This window comes from Gouania willdenowi, chromosome 6 (genome assembly GCF_900634775.1).
Source record: "Gouania willdenowi chromosome 6, fGouWil2.1, whole genome shotgun sequence".
NCBI lineage: Eukaryota > Metazoa > Chordata > Actinopteri > Blenniiformes > Gobiesocidae > Gouania > Gouania willdenowi.
In genome coordinates this window covers 69,962,293-69,977,690 of record NC_041049.1, presented here as the reverse complement: position 1 = coordinate 69,977,690, position 15,398 = coordinate 69,962,293, and the positions used below count along the sequence as shown (strand labels likewise).

Sequence of the window (15,398 nt, the reverse complement as noted above, 5' to 3'; positions counted from 1 at the left end):
CACACCCTGGAAATAAAAGTTAGTGTAGGGCTGAGGCGATATGGACCAAAATTAATATCTCGATATTTTTTCTGAAAATGGCAATATACAATTTAAATCTCAATGTTTTTTCTTGATGGGTTAAATTTGCACATTGGTGTTTGGGGGTGAAATATGCATTTACAGTGGTCATTGTCTGAGGTTATGGTAATTTGTTAATGCTTTTCCATCCTTAATTAGGATGTAGAACTGAGACTAATTAAACAGGGGATAGGATATCTGAGACAGTGTAAATGACCCGTGAGACTTAGGTAAAATAGGAAATGGAACAGACCACAGATCTGGTGATTCTGTAATTCATATATATTTGTGCTTAAAATATTTTTTTGTTTTTAACAAAGGAGGGATTGATATGTGATTATTACAGAATCTCTCCTAGTCAGTTCTGGTCACACTGCCCCAAGCAGGCCAGATACTATCGTACACTGATAACTAGGATGTAACGATTAATCGTAAGGCAGTTAAAAATCGATTCATAGGTATCCCGGTTGATATCGATTTTCTAAAAATTGAATCGCAGTACTTTTTTTAACCAGCAGAGGGCGCTATCCACAAGTGTAGGCGGTGGGCGGAGTCTGCTAATACTTTCTTTCTGGCTGCCTTCTACTCTTAAATATGTTAATAAATGATTCATTACCCCTTTAGCACCGAAAGAATATCTGTAATATTACTTGAATATCCGTAAAAGTCACGTTTTTCCATTAGCTCTGTCTGCTAGCATAGCATCTCTTCTTCACTGCAAGATATCTGCATGCCAACCGACCACTGTGTTACCAGCGCCCTCTGCTGGTCCAAACAAATATGACGTAAATCAGTGTAATCACTGTTTTTTTTTTTTTAAAGTCCAATTGTTAAGGCACAAAATACATTTTCAGTTGCACTTTTAAAAGAAAAAAGAACTATTATGCAGTTTTGCATTGTTTATTATAGAAGGCAAGGCAAGGCAAGGCAAATTTATTTATATAGCGCATTTCATACTCAAGGCAACTCAATGTGCTTTACATGATAAAACATTCAATTGTTTAAAATCAATAAGAACATTTAAATCAATAAGAACATTTAAAATCATCAGTAAAATCAATTAAAATCATCAGTAAAATCATCATTACATCAACAACATGACAAAAAATCTCTCTCTCAATCATATGCAGCAGAAGCAGAATTTAAATTAATAGGCTTCATTTTCATTTGTATTATTCCTTTATTTATTTCATTCAAGATTTATTTTTAGTTAAATTGCATTGTTTTGAATAGTTTATCAAAGAATTCTTTTGACAATGAAAAATAAAAGGAAAATAATATAGTATTTTCTAGTTTTTTTCCCAAAAAAAAAATTTGTCTACAGTCCCATTTTGTAAAATAAATCGTGAGAGAATCGTATCGTGAACCCAGTATCGTGAATCGAATCGTATCGGGAGTTGAGTGAATCGTTACATCCCTTGATAACATTTGTCAAGGTCTCTTCTCAGATGCTCCGTCATTGTTATGACTAGCGCTATCATCAACATACAAAACCCTGAGAGCACAGAACAACTACAGATTCATTGGGGGACACACATGGAAACCTCTGAATCCCAGAACGGTCTGCTTCCAAAACCCTTTGACCAAATAAACCCCGTGTCCGCATCTGACCAGTAACCCTAAAACTTGACTCCGTCTCATTTCATCCAAAAACGCCTCAACATTAACAAACAGCTGCACAATATGTGCCACTTTTGGCTTTTTCTCCTATAAGGGACAGTATGTGTGAGTGAGTTCTGTAGTGTGGCCTGTTTAGATGAAGGTCTGGATTACGATCTGATTTTCATGACGTTCTGAGGAGTAGCGAAAGCAGCAAGTCCTAAAACAAGTATTATAATACAAAATAAGCTATAAAATATAAAAAATATATCAATATAGGAGATATTGTAAATTTCTTAAATCACCAAAATAGAAAACTTGATATATCTTGGATTTTCATATGTTTCCCAGGCCTAAACTTCAGCTTATGCACCATATTAGCATTTCTCAAAAAAATGAGAGTTATTAATAAACATCCGTCTTTTCAACCTATTAATTGTAAAACACTAACACACTCCATATAAATATACCATTTTGCCAAGTGAGATATCAATATCAGTGATTATTCTAACAATAATTTCACTTCTTATCTAACAAACTGTTGTGTAAAGCAAAGTTAATGCACATTTAAATCACTCTTTGCCTCAAAGAGACATTTAGCCTGGACTGTTTTCATTTGTCTGCTGTTATTTTCTTATTTGTCCAACTTGGAATGACTGTTAGCGTGCTTATGTTGCCCAATGGGTGTTCTCAAAATAATTTCCTGGAGGGCCACAGTCACGCATGTTTCACTTAGCTGAATCAGCAGGTGTGTCATGCCCTAGCTCTGCAGATAGCCTGATAATAAGACGCTATCTAAACCATGCAGGAATGCAGCTGTCAACATGTTTGAGATCCCTGTAAATTATTATGTCCATTTCTGGTTGTTTTTGCTTATAACTGCTACAAGCTTAAGACAGTTTTATTTTCTTACGACTGTTACAGGTATGGACCTCTCAGCAGCACACAATAAACAGACACAGTTCATTCATATATTTTCTTGTTTGCTGTTAAAAGTTGTCCACACTAACTGCAATATTCCTGGAAGCAACTGATCTAAATGTTTTCAAAGCAAAGTGAGAAACCACACTGAACTAAATCAAAGTGAAAATTCTGACGCATAAATACATATGCGTTTTCCTTGCCGCCATGATGAATTCATGTTGGGTGTGGGATACATATGTATGTGTATATACGTATATATGCATATGTGTGTATCCATAAAATGAAGAGTCCGTCCTTAAGACTGCTCTACTGTAAAGTGCCTTGAGATACCATTGGTTATGATTTGGCGCTATACAAATAAAAGATTGATTGATTGATTGATTGATTGATTGATTGATATGTTCAGGGATTGCTCTAATATGAGTCATTTTAGAGACGCACCAAAATGAAAATTCTTGGCCAAAAAAGAAAAAAACCACCAAGGCCGAAAAACAAAACACAGAAAGAAATTATTTTGCCAATGATTATTACCGTTACATTTATAGCTCTGAATGTGTACTTGCCTCACTAAAATTTAAATGTTTTGTATGGATTAATATAAGGGGTGTTGAAAAAAATCGATCCTGTGATATATCGTGATATTACGTAGTGCGAATCTCGGATCGATTCTAAATGCATCCATATCAATTTTTTTTTAAAAATATATATATATATCATCGTAACTCCACAAAAAAGTGCGCTGAAACCTGGGCATGTTGACCAGCTTGTGTTTTTTCAATAAAATCTAATAAGAAAGTACGAACTTTCTACTTGTTGTTCTAGGCATATACCTCAATTAAGTTGCACTAAAGTCAAAGTTGGTTTAAAAGCCACAGGCAGATTGTATATTATTTTTTTATTTTAAGTTGTTGGCACATGGCATGTTAAAGCCAATGTTTTGTAAAATATGACAATAAAATATATTTAATACATAATGATCTCATGAAGGTGTACACATTTACAGATTAGTTGTTTTTTAAGTCATATATATATATATATATATATATAAAAATTGCAATAATCGCCTTATCCTTTAATATCGGGATATATTGCATTGTATCATGACCTATGTATCAGAATACGAATCGTATCACCAGATGCCAGGCAATACACACCCCTAATTAATATTAATGCTTCAAAGGATGATCTTCATAACGCGGATCACGTGCAGTTGCGATGAAGTGCAGAGGATTCCTGTGAAATGTGTGCTGACAGACTCTGAAGTCAAATTCATGGTGCTGATGCATAGTTAGAATTTTTTTGGAGGTGCGGGTCAGGCATTGACGCAGAGGGCTGTGCGTAGCTATGGCGTCAATATCACAAAAACAAATCATACTTGGGTGAACTTTTCATGGTTTTCACTCCGAGCTCTGTCTCAACCTCTGCTTAGAAGAAGCTTTAGTGCTCAGATACATCGGCCATGGTTGCATGATGTTTTTTAAATCCAAATTAGTTATTCTGAATTCAAGTGTCCTGCTTCGTGTTTATATGGAAATAGTAATTCTGAATTGAGGTTTTGATGAAAAACAGGCTTATTCAGCTAAATTTCATTATAAGAAGTCTTGGCTGTAGTCTGAGCCGCCATCTTGGATTATGTCTTCACCGCGCATCATCACGACTGGCCAAGCATGCGCAGAACGACCGGAATGAACTTAAAGCGCAATTAAACATTTACAAGATCGAGAAATCTTTATAATTAGTAGTATTTCATAATTAACTATTTATTAACGTTATAGATCACTGTATTTTATGGTGAGGTCAAATTTTCTTTTACAGCTTTAGTTCTCAGATGTTTTGCTGCTCTCCCCTATCAGAGGAAGCATAATGTCATAATTTATCCAGCAATGTGCACGTGACGGCCTCTGCTCGCTCTGATATGTGAACCCAATCCAGCACAATAACGTGGCTAATCTGCCATCATTCTCTTGTCACTGAGCCAAAAACTCAAAGCCACGTGTGAAGTGAAGCAAAGCCTGAAGAAGATAAACAGAAATGGGTGTTCACACATCACATACGCACTTGTTCAAGCAAATACATATCTTGTGTGCAGATTATTGGACCTTGAACAGCTGACTTAAGGCGAAAGGCTTTATCATATACTGATCATATCCTCTTACTGTGATGGCCGACAAGCCATCTATGCAATCCTGGAAGTCTCCGAATGACTCCTGGAACTTATTTTGGGACACTCCGTACTTCCTTTAAACACAGGGCAGTTTGTGCTGGCACTGCTGGGCTAAACCAAAGAGAGGTCTCTCTGTGTCCTGGACTTTCCACCAGCAGCAAATACCTCACTGAGTCCCACACGTGACTCCGCTTAATGTTGGTACCCAGAAATAACGGCGTCCCCCTCCTCTACCGGAGAGAAACTCAGAGGAAGGTTGAAGGCCCTGGTGTCAGGTGCCAAAGACCAACTTGGTCACCACAGAATAACTCATCATCCCAGCCCCTCAAGGTGATGACAGGCTGCACTAAACTCAGTGGCAGCAGTTCTTCAAACCCCTAGAGGAGTGTATGTGTTTGTGTGTGTGAAAACTAACAGACAAACTCATAAATAAATCTTAATAACTGCTGTGAGTCGTTTAAATGAAGAACAAATCAATTAACAAGCTACCAATGCTGCACTGGTGAAGATGAAGGTTGGAGTGAGACATAAACATTCATCAGCATTTCTCCATTTTAGGAATTGCTTTCAAGAGGGTTTTATTGACAGACAACTTCTTCTATAGACATTCCTCAGAAGCCATAGAGTTGTAAAACACAAGTCTAGAAACTGAAAGCCTCCTTTACACCTACAACATTGTGCACCCAATCTATACATGGCTGCCACCAATATATTGATCCACTGAATACTAGGCATGCAACAATTTTAATAACATATTGAACCATTCGGTATGGCCTCCACAGTTCATGACTGACTTTTTAAGGTTTGGCTGTGTGCATGAGGGTCAGCGGACGTGAAGAAACCCCAAGTTAATAAGTCAATCACAACGTGCTAAGGTTTGCCGATGCTGACAACATTATTAACTTTTAGCATGCTAGCAATGAGGAGCCGCTATGGCTTGAGGAAGTACCGCTGTCGGAACATGTAGCTTTCATTGTCGAGTCTAAAGACAAGGAAAACGTGTAAAATGTAAACATCTGCAAACATTGTTTTACACGTATCGCCTATTTAAATTTAAATGGAAACACTTCCAACAGGAAGTACAGGTTTATTTATTGAAAGTAGTGAATTTTTGTTGTTTATTTATTCTATTTTTGAATAAATATTTCCTTAGTTTGTATATGGGCTGCAGGGTTCTCGCCAAGGCTGTTGAGCGTAGGGACCCCCGACGTTGTAAGTAGGAGGGATTTTCTGTAGTTTTTTTTCGTTTTTTTTTTTTTTTTTTTTTAAAATCGGCACCGTCGGAATAATTGTTGCACACTTCGACACAAAAGGGTCTTCCAGACATGCACGGGTTGTTTCAACTCTCTTTTTAATCTGAATAACCGAGAAACACATACAGTACATCAGCCGCACCGTCTATTCAATACAGGCGATCTGTTCTGATGTTCCCATCTACCCGAGGACCCCTGCCGACACTTATTTGACACCATCACCGTCCAGTACAAACAGTGCTTTAACCAGACGTAGCATGTAGCATACGTGAAGCTGCTCATCATGTTTATAACGGATCATTCTACATGCGCGCATGTGAACGCCGTCTGGTTGAAATGTGTTCAGGCTTAAAGAGTCATCGGCTTCATTCGGGTCGGGCGGGTTCAAGTCGTGTTCTCTCTGGCTTCTTTTTTGTATATATATATATATATATATATATATATATATATATATATATAAACTAAGGCTGGAATAAATATTAAAAAAGCAACAACAGAAAAACTAACTTTAGCTTTACTTCACTAAACGTGGTCCTCAGCGAGTTATACATTTCTAACTTTTCTGCGCCTGTGACGCTTGCGAGCGTGCCACACGATCTATGCTGTGAAAAATTCCTGGTGAGAACCCTGGGCTGCCAGGGTTACACACTTGTCCTTTATATCACACAACACACCATACACATGAATGTGTATGAATTTTGTTTTGCTTAAAAGTAAAATAAAAAGTAGCTCTCTTTCTTAGTAATTTGCTGTTCTTTAAAATGTACTTAAAACCCTTAAAACTGGAAACACTTTAACGTCCCAGGCCATCAGAACCGAGCCGAACCGTTACCAAAAAACCGAGGTACGTATTGAACCGTGGGCTAATTATATTGATGAATTCTTACTGAATACCTAAATACGATTGCCAATTCCTACTCAAAATATACTAACTTGCAGAGAGAAATAATTCCCTTTTTTAATCTGTTTCTTGCATTGGTAAAAGCTAAATACAATGTTTACTATAAGTGGAACTGGAGAATAAATATCAAGCAGTGCTTTGCATTTAGCATGTTTTATTTGAACACTGTTTGGATATGGCTTTCAATCGACAATATGTGTATTATGATTATGAAATCCATCATTCCTATAGTTAGAAAAGCCCTACATTGTTGAAGAAGAAGGTATTGCTTCAAACTTTGTTTGTACCTGTTGAAAAGCCACTGTTCACTAAAAGATTAGCTTTTTTCCCCTAAAATTCAGATATTCAAACAATAAAAAGTCTACTCACTGCACATGAATTCCTTCACAATATTTAGTAAACATATACATAATGTGAAAATCAAATTCCAAAATATTCTTCAACTTTATACAAACTTGCCTCAGTGGAAATCTAGAGCCTGGAAATGCATGAAATGCTATGATAAGGTTAACTATGGTCAGAATGGAATAGCAGTCAAACATAGATCAACCCGTCATTGATGTAGAAATTACTTTCTCGTGTTTCTCTTCACCCCTCCATCTTAAAGGTTTTTCAAGCTAAAGACTAAGAACGATCAGATAGTGGCTCAAACTGTGATTTTAAGCCGAGCCTTGTGTCAGGCTGGTATGAGTATTTTATTTTTTTACTCTCAACACTGACAAAGAAAAATGCGTAAAATTGTTCCACCAAAATCAAAGCATTTTAAACGTATGATAACCAGTAACACCAGCTTATTAAATGTAATTATTTATTATATACAGACCTGTGGAAATGACAATGACAGAGTGTTTTTCTCAACGTTTATTGTCGGAGGTTTTATGGAGAGTTATTGCAGGGTAGGGCTGGGCAATATGGACCAAAACAAATATCTTGATATTTTTAATATAAATCTAGATATTTTTAACTCAATGAAGTCTGACCAGAAAGATGAAAAAACCCACACAGGCACATTTATTAACAAACAGCTGCACAATATATGACACTTCTGGATTTTTCTCCTCAATAATATCCAAATAAATGTAGGTTTTTGTAAGTGAGTGAAAAATATCGACGTGAATAATGTTGTGTTGTTTCCAAAAGTCTGACAAATAAAACCCTGCCACGCATCATGACTACTATCAGGAAAATGCTGATTAGGTATTATCTATCAAGGCCTACACAATCAACCATTACCGAGGACAGTATTTATCACCTCAGTAAAACTTATTACTGATTCTAATGATGTCAACCTTGTGCTTTCAAACTTGTGGTAGAGATAACATTAGGATGGTGCTCATTTAGTTCAGAATAAAGCTTTAAAGGGGCGGTATTATGAAAAAATCACTTTATAATGGTTTTGCAACAGTGATATACATCTCTTTAGCCTCATTCAGAGGGACAAAGTTGAAACAGTTAGTCCATATTTTGTAAAAACTCAGTTCCAAACGGGACCGTTGGATTTTCCCACGACTTGACGTCACATAGCAGAAACTCCTCCTCCAGAGCGGTTCCATTTTTACTAAATATATATTTTATTTTTTATTTTATTTATTTAACTGGTGTTATATTATTTAAAAAGAAATGTATGTTTTGACAAACCTTAACTTCCAATTGTGCAAGATTTAATCTCTTCCTAAACTTAATTTCTTTAAGTTTAAACATGAGATGTTTACAGATTTATTACCAAATATAAATGTGTGGGGCAGTGAAAGTAACTTGTAACTTTTACTCTGAGTACTATTTATCTGAGCTACTTTTTACTTAATAATTTATATTTCACTTATTTGTACTTGTAATTTTAATCAAGTACTTGAGAAGAATATATTATATTAGTACTCTTTACACCTGTGACACCAGATGTGACACGTAACGAAGTACAAATATAATTGAATAGTTTTTCTGGTATCTGTACTTTACTTGAGTATTTATTTTTTCTACTCCTTACATTTTAAAAATGAACTTGTCACTTTGAAGATGTAAAAAAGACAAACATTTTCAAGTTTTTGCTCTGGATTTCATTGAGCATTTGCACTTTTTTTTTCTTCACACAAATTTAATTTATTATTCGTGCTAAATTATCCAGGTGTTCAAAGGTAACAGATTTACCTTGTTTCCATGAACCAGTTTTCTACAAGTTCTTAGAAAAAATAAATAATTTGCTGGTTTGAAAACCCTGTTTTATTATTGAAGGGACATTTGTTTTACTTCGTATTTTTATTACTTAAAGCTGATATCTGGAGTTTCTGATAAATCTATGTTTTTATGTATGATTCTTTTGAAATGCAAAAAAATCCCTAACTAGTCTTTTACTATGGGCTACTGCCTTCATATACATTAATGTAGATAAGTTCCTCCTTCGTCCTATAGACCCTTATACACATGGAAACAATCGCTGACTGTGCCCAGCCAATAGGCTTCAACTTCCTGTTTTTGAGACTGTCAATCAAAGTAAATGTGGAACTGTGCACGGAAACAAGGCTCTTACCTGACCAATATCAATGCGACCCGATGCGACCTTGTTATGTTCCGTGAAGCACGTGCAAAATAACACCCGCTAACCCGCCAATTGCAGGTAAAAATTTACTTTGGAGGGTAACATTGTAGCGTTACTAGCCATTTTGGCTGGTGAAGAACGAAACAAATACCACTGTGTCTGTTTGAATCGGCTGTAGAAAGTCATTGTTGCCAGATTGGTCGTTGAGGGTTGTTGTGTGTTTAGATTTTAAAAAGTAATGTATATCTGGCAACACTGCTTGTTGTACTAATCCTACATTTCCCATGAACACTATGTCGTGACATGTCATACAACAATTGGCTACGTGCTTACGTTAGCGTGATTGTTATGGTTTGGTGTCAGAGAAGACAAACAGAACGGCATAAAACAAACAATAGGAGCTGAAATTAAGTTGTAAAATTAGTTTGGAAAATACAAACAAACGTGTGGAGATATTTATCAGGTGTTGAAAAAGCTGAACTGTAAAAAGAAAGGCTGCTGCTGACTCAGGGGAAAATTAAGACGAAAGAGAATCTGAAAAGAAGAAGAAATTGAGGAGTTTTATTACTAAATGGATGTTGGGTTGTGAGTGGCTGCTATTTCACCATTTGTTCACCTTTAAAATGTGCACTATACAATTTGTTTACATTTGAAGAGCATACATGTTGGTAAAACATGTTTTCTCTACCGTAAATGTAATTCTTAGTCCTGATTACTTCTATTATTTATAACTTCAAACAGTGTTCCAGAAATCCAATGTTTGTTTATTAAGTTATGAGAATATATTTTATAAAAGGTTCACATCTCTGTCACACCCAAAGTTCTATATTACACCTTTTAGGCATTGGTACAACATTTTTTTTTAAATTAAATGTTTATGTTTTTACCATTTTAATGTATTTCTGCAAACAATTGAAAAAAAAATGGCACATAACGTAGTTATGTTGCTGGAAAATAATTTGGCTGTTGGAAAATATGGTTGGTGGTAACTTTAAGTATCTAGTAGCCATGCTGGCTGGTGGTCTAACAAGTTAGAAAAGTTTAAAGTATCTATACTTTAACTTAAGTACTGAACACACGCGCGCACACACACACACACACACACACACACACACACACACACACACACACACACACACACACACACACACACACACACACACACACTAAAGTCAGTGCTCCATCCAGCTTTGTGTCAGATGACCACAACAATGAATGAGCAACATTACAGTGAAGAGAAACAAACCTACATTAATAACAAACCCTCCTCACGTAGTTAAACACACCGGAAACAGGAACCAATATATTTAAACCCAGGGACCAGGGACCAGGGACCAGCCTCCCGGAGCCCCGGGGCTGTTGTCCCGCTGAGAGGAAGCACACAAAGGGGAAGCAGCGGGACTTACCGTAGGGAGGGAAGGAGGAGATCTCCCGGTGTTGTTGACTCACTCGTCCTTGTTCCCGCGCTGTGGTGGGGCTCTTTAGGGCTCGTGAGCCCCTCACGTTAAAGTTCACGTGCGGTCACTGCGGCAGGATTCAACCTGCTGCTGCTGCTGCCGCGCGACATCATCGTCACACCAGCTTCCGCACTTTCTACACACTCCTTTTTTTTTTTTACACGTAAACTTTCGTTTCAGACTTTGTGTATTGCACGAGCCTTTGCTGCTCTCTAGCGGTCACATTTGTGCATTACAGCACCGCGGTTTTTTTTTCTTTTTTTCTCACAGCATTCGGAATATTATGTACGGAAGCCTCGAGCTGCCACATAGAAAAAATATCTTTTGGATAACTATATTGTACAAACAATATGGTTATATTCATCATCATCAATTTTTATTGCTGACTCTTAGTCCAGAATTAAAAGAAAAAAAAACAATATAAAATAATGTTTGTACAATATAAGTATTGTTATGGATCCTGTTAAGATTAATCAAACATTTAAATCTTTTTATTCATCCTCATTAGGGGTTTGAATCGATTTTATGATATATCCGGATTTTTTGGGTGCCGATTTTAAATTGATTTTTTTAATCGATTTAAAAAAGTAAATTATTATTATTATTATTTTTATTTATTTATGTATTTATTTTTGCACTTCATTTTCCTCATGCTTTTTAGGTCAGTGACGTAGAGCACATATGCAATATGTATGGAAAGGCATTTTATTTTCATATGATCTGTTCAGATCAGTGTTTAAACTGACACAATTATACATTTAAACGTATTTTTGTGCATTGTCAGTAACCCAGTGTACTTTATTCTTTGTTCTCACTCACAGTTGTTACAATGCTTTCAATGTGTTGCAATGGAAACTTGTTGATTTTATTTTATGATGGCAGTGTGTAAAACTGCTTTTTCTTTTTTTTTCAGTGAAAAGGTGCAAAAACACTAATAATAAATAATAAATATGATGTTTTGAAGCAAATAGTTTTGACTCAATTTGTCCTCTGAAATATCAATATCTTCTGATGAACATATACAGTAATTAGATTTTTCATCTCTACGTTTCATTTCGATAATAACTGGATAGAATATCGCAATATTGTAATAATCCTGTTAAGCCAACACAACCAGATTTGCCCAAAGATAAATTAAACTACTTCCATAATTGCCAAATGCCGCTTCCTCCTTCAGTGGAAATCCTCTCACCCTCGTTCTGTATCACAGTAGATTACAGATGTCATGTTCTTTATTAAATTTAAGAAAATTAAATACATGAATAGAGGGTGTACTGATGGGTTCTTTTGTAAATGGCAACCTTTTATTTCATACTTCAAGGAAATGCTCGTCCTGATCTCCATTTGAGCCAGGATGGGACAGTGAATGTTGTTGGGATGTTGGTATTTCAATAAAGTCACACTTTTTTTTTCAAACAAGTTTATTCTGCGCAGCACGCACGCAAGAATATGGAGTCGTGTTTATTAAATTGTCTCCTGAAGCCTGATTTAAATGTGACATTTTTACATCTCTTACATTCTTTTATGAATTATATTTTTCCCAAGGATGTCAAAACAAAACAAAAAGTCCAGCTTAAAAAAGAAAAGAAAAAAAAACCAAAGAAGTCCTGATATTTGTGAGTTGTCCAGAAACTGGGATCCTATTGTCTTTTTACAGAAATTACTACAATGATGGATGAAAATATGAAGAGAGAAATCAGGACTGTAGAGATGATGTTGAATAAGTGAGCTGTGGAGCCATGAATTCGAGCTCCATCCAGGTCTCCAACCACCTTCCTGTCCCTGGCCTGGGAACAACCAAAGCACATGGGATTCAAACATTATTATTATGATTATTATTATTATTATTATTATTATTATTATTTGATAATAATAATGAGATTCTTTTTTTTTTTTTGCCTGCAGGTCCTGCATGTTCAATTACAATTACAGTGACCGGCATTTTGTACAATTACAATTAAATCACAATTCTTATAAAACTTTCATGGCAATTACGATTACGACAGCAACAGTTTTTTAAAATTACAATTTTAATTAATGATCAATTACAATTACAATTAGTCCCAACCCTGGTGTCCAGACGCAAAAGTTTTTCTTGTGTGTGTTAAATTTTAGTTCAATGTTAGAATTCAACAGAGGTGACAAGTAACAAAGTAATAATATTTTGTTTGAGTGTACTTCAGTAGTTTTTTCTGGTATCTGTACTTTTATTTGAGTATTTATTTTTTTGGTGACTTTTTACTTTTTTTTACTCTTTGTACTTTAAAAAAAATAATTAAATGAGCTCATTACTTTTAAGATCTTTGAAAATGACGCCACAACATAAAGACTACTTGAGTACTGATGAGTAGTACTTTTACCACCTCTGGAATTCAAGCACATTTAAATTCTGAAATCCTTATTTTCGCTGTAAACCCGAACATTCAAAGTAAATAAACAGATAAAGTAGTTTATACTCAAAGTTATAGAAAAAGATCAACTAACTTAATTATGTCAAGTTGTTTTTTTGACTAACTTTAACTAATAATTTTTGAGTAAAAGGAATTATATTTATTTATAAGTAAGAATAACTTAAAAACACAACTTAAACTTACCTTGACAGAGAAGATCAAAGCCATGAGTCCAAGGCAGCAAAAGTTGCCATAGAAAAAGGAAAACAAGGACCAGATGATGTAGTCTTTGGGAGGGTCAGTGTGGATGGTCACAGTTGTGTGCTGAACCACAGGTTGGTTACCACCAGCAGGCATCAGTGGATAAGAAGGAGCGTTGGGGTTCATTGGAGGATTCATCGCTTTGAATTCAGCTGTGCTTTGGAGGGTATCAGCAGGTGAAAGATGTCTCAAGACTTCTGAAGAGCAGGGATCACCCTTTTATAGTGAGGTGGGTGGGTTTTTCTTGTGGTTAGAACAACCCAACAGGAAGTAAAATAACTTAATCTGCTTCTAATGAAAGCATTTAAGGCTGATACACTTTTTGATTTTCACACTTAATCAGAATTCATGATCATTCTATAGAGTGGTGGTTCTCAACCTTGGGGTTGCGAGACACTGGGAGGGGGTCTCCAGATGCCTTTAAGAAAATAAGAATCTTTTCGGAACAATTTGAGTTAATTTTGCTTATTTTTAGCCTTTTTCTTGTTTTTAACCTATTTTCTTCACTTTTTCTTGCCATATTTTTGCTCCATTTCTGCTACTTCTCCATCAAATTTCAATTGCTTTCCTGCACATTTTCTCCACTTTCAAGACATTTCCAACACTTATAAACCCTTTCCACCACTTTTCCACCTAATGTCACATACTTATTTTTGCCAAATTAACCACATTCACCATTTGTCATGCCCATTATTTGCCTGTTTTAACTAATTGTTCCTACTCTTTTAAGCCAATATTGACACTTTGAACCCTTTTTAACACTTTTTCTGTCCGTTTTTGGTCACTCTTATGTGCAACTTTTATCATCAGACAGTAAGATTTACACTAAAAGAAGACAGTTAGAGCAAAATGCGCAAAATCCAAATAAGAATAAATCTATTTTAAATACTAAACTTAATACGCAATAAATAACTAATTTTCATAAAGTAGGTAAACCTCAACTATGAGAAACAAATTGAGGAAAAAAAATCCAGAAAATCATATTGTAGGATTTTTTATGAATTTATTGGTAAATCCCTCGGTAAAATAAGTATCTGGTCACTTACAAACAAACATGATTTCTGTCTCTCACAGACCTGTAACTTCTTCTTTAAGAGGCTCCTCCTCCACTCGTTACCTGTATTAATGGAACCTGTTTGAACTGGTTATCAGTATAAAACACACCTGTCCACAACCTCAAACAGTCACACTCCAAACTCTACTATGGCCAAGACCAAAGAGCTGTCAAAGGACACCAGAAACTAAATAGTAGACCTGCACCAGGCTGGGAAGACTGAATCTGCAATAGGTAAGCAGCCTGGTGTGAAGAAATCAACTGCGGGAGTAATTATTAGAAAATGGAAGACATACAAGACCACTGATAATCTCCCTCCATCTGGGGCTCCACGCAAGATCTCACCCCGTGGCGTTAAAATGATCACAAGAATCCCAGAACCACACGGGGGGACCTAGTGAATGACCTGCAGAGAGCTGGGACCAAAGTAACAAAGGCTACCATCAGTAACACACTACGCCACCAGGGACTCAAATCCTGCAGTACCAGACGTGTCCTTCTGCTTAAACCAGTACATGTCCAGGCCCGTCTGAAGTTTGCTAGAGAACATTTGGATGATCCAGAAGAGGATTGGGCAAATGTTGTATGGTCAGATGAAACCAAAATAGAACTTTTTGATAAAAACTCAATTCGTCATGTTTGCAGGAAAAAGAACGTCATAACTACTGTAAAGCATGGGGGTGGTAACATCATGCTTTGGGGCTGTTTCTCTGCAAAGGGACCAGGACGACTAATCCATGTAAAGGAAAGAATGAATGGGGCCATGTATCGTAAGATTTTGAGTGAAAACCTCCTTCCATCA

The 15,398-nt window shown here is 36.0% G+C and overlaps 2 protein-coding genes across 16 annotated transcripts in view; both read right to left on the bottom strand.

Moving 5' to 3' along the window:
* Nucleotides 1–11,022, bottom strand: part of LOC114464410 (inositol hexakisphosphate and diphosphoinositol-pentakisphosphate kinase 2-like) — a 76,970-nt gene extending 65,948 nt beyond the window's left edge. For all 15 annotated transcript variants that reach the window (XM_028448540.1, XM_028448547.1, XM_028448550.1 and 12 more), the window contains exon 1: nt 10,841–11,022. The gene's annotated coding sequence lies outside the window, so the exon portion shown is untranslated. The remainder of the gene's footprint in view (nt 1–10,840) is intronic.
* A 1,481-nt stretch (nt 11,023–12,503) lies between these two features.
* LOC114465646 (dispanin subfamily A member 2b-like) lies at nt 12,504–13,730 on the bottom strand. The gene is made up of 2 exons (XM_028450796.1): nt 13,486–13,730; nt 12,504–12,678 (listed from the first exon to the last, which is right to left on the bottom strand). Exons 1-2 carry the CDS (start codon nt 13,678–13,680, stop codon nt 12,532–12,534), a joined length of 342 nt encoding a protein of 113 aa, XP_028306597.1. The 5' UTR covers nt 13,681–13,730; the 3' UTR covers nt 12,504–12,531.
* Nucleotides 13,731–15,398: the final 1,668 nt, after the last annotated feature.

Excerpts from the sequence above, each read along its gene's own strand:
- LOC114465646 (XM_028450796.1), bottom strand. The coding sequence starts at position 13,680 with ATGAATCCTCCAATGAACCCCAACGCTCCTTCTTATCCACTGATGCCT. Across the intron at positions 12,679-13,485 it reads CTTTGATCTTCTCTGTCAAG|GCCAGGGACAGGAAGGTGGT; the intron begins GTAAGTTTAAGT and ends GGTTGTTCCCAG.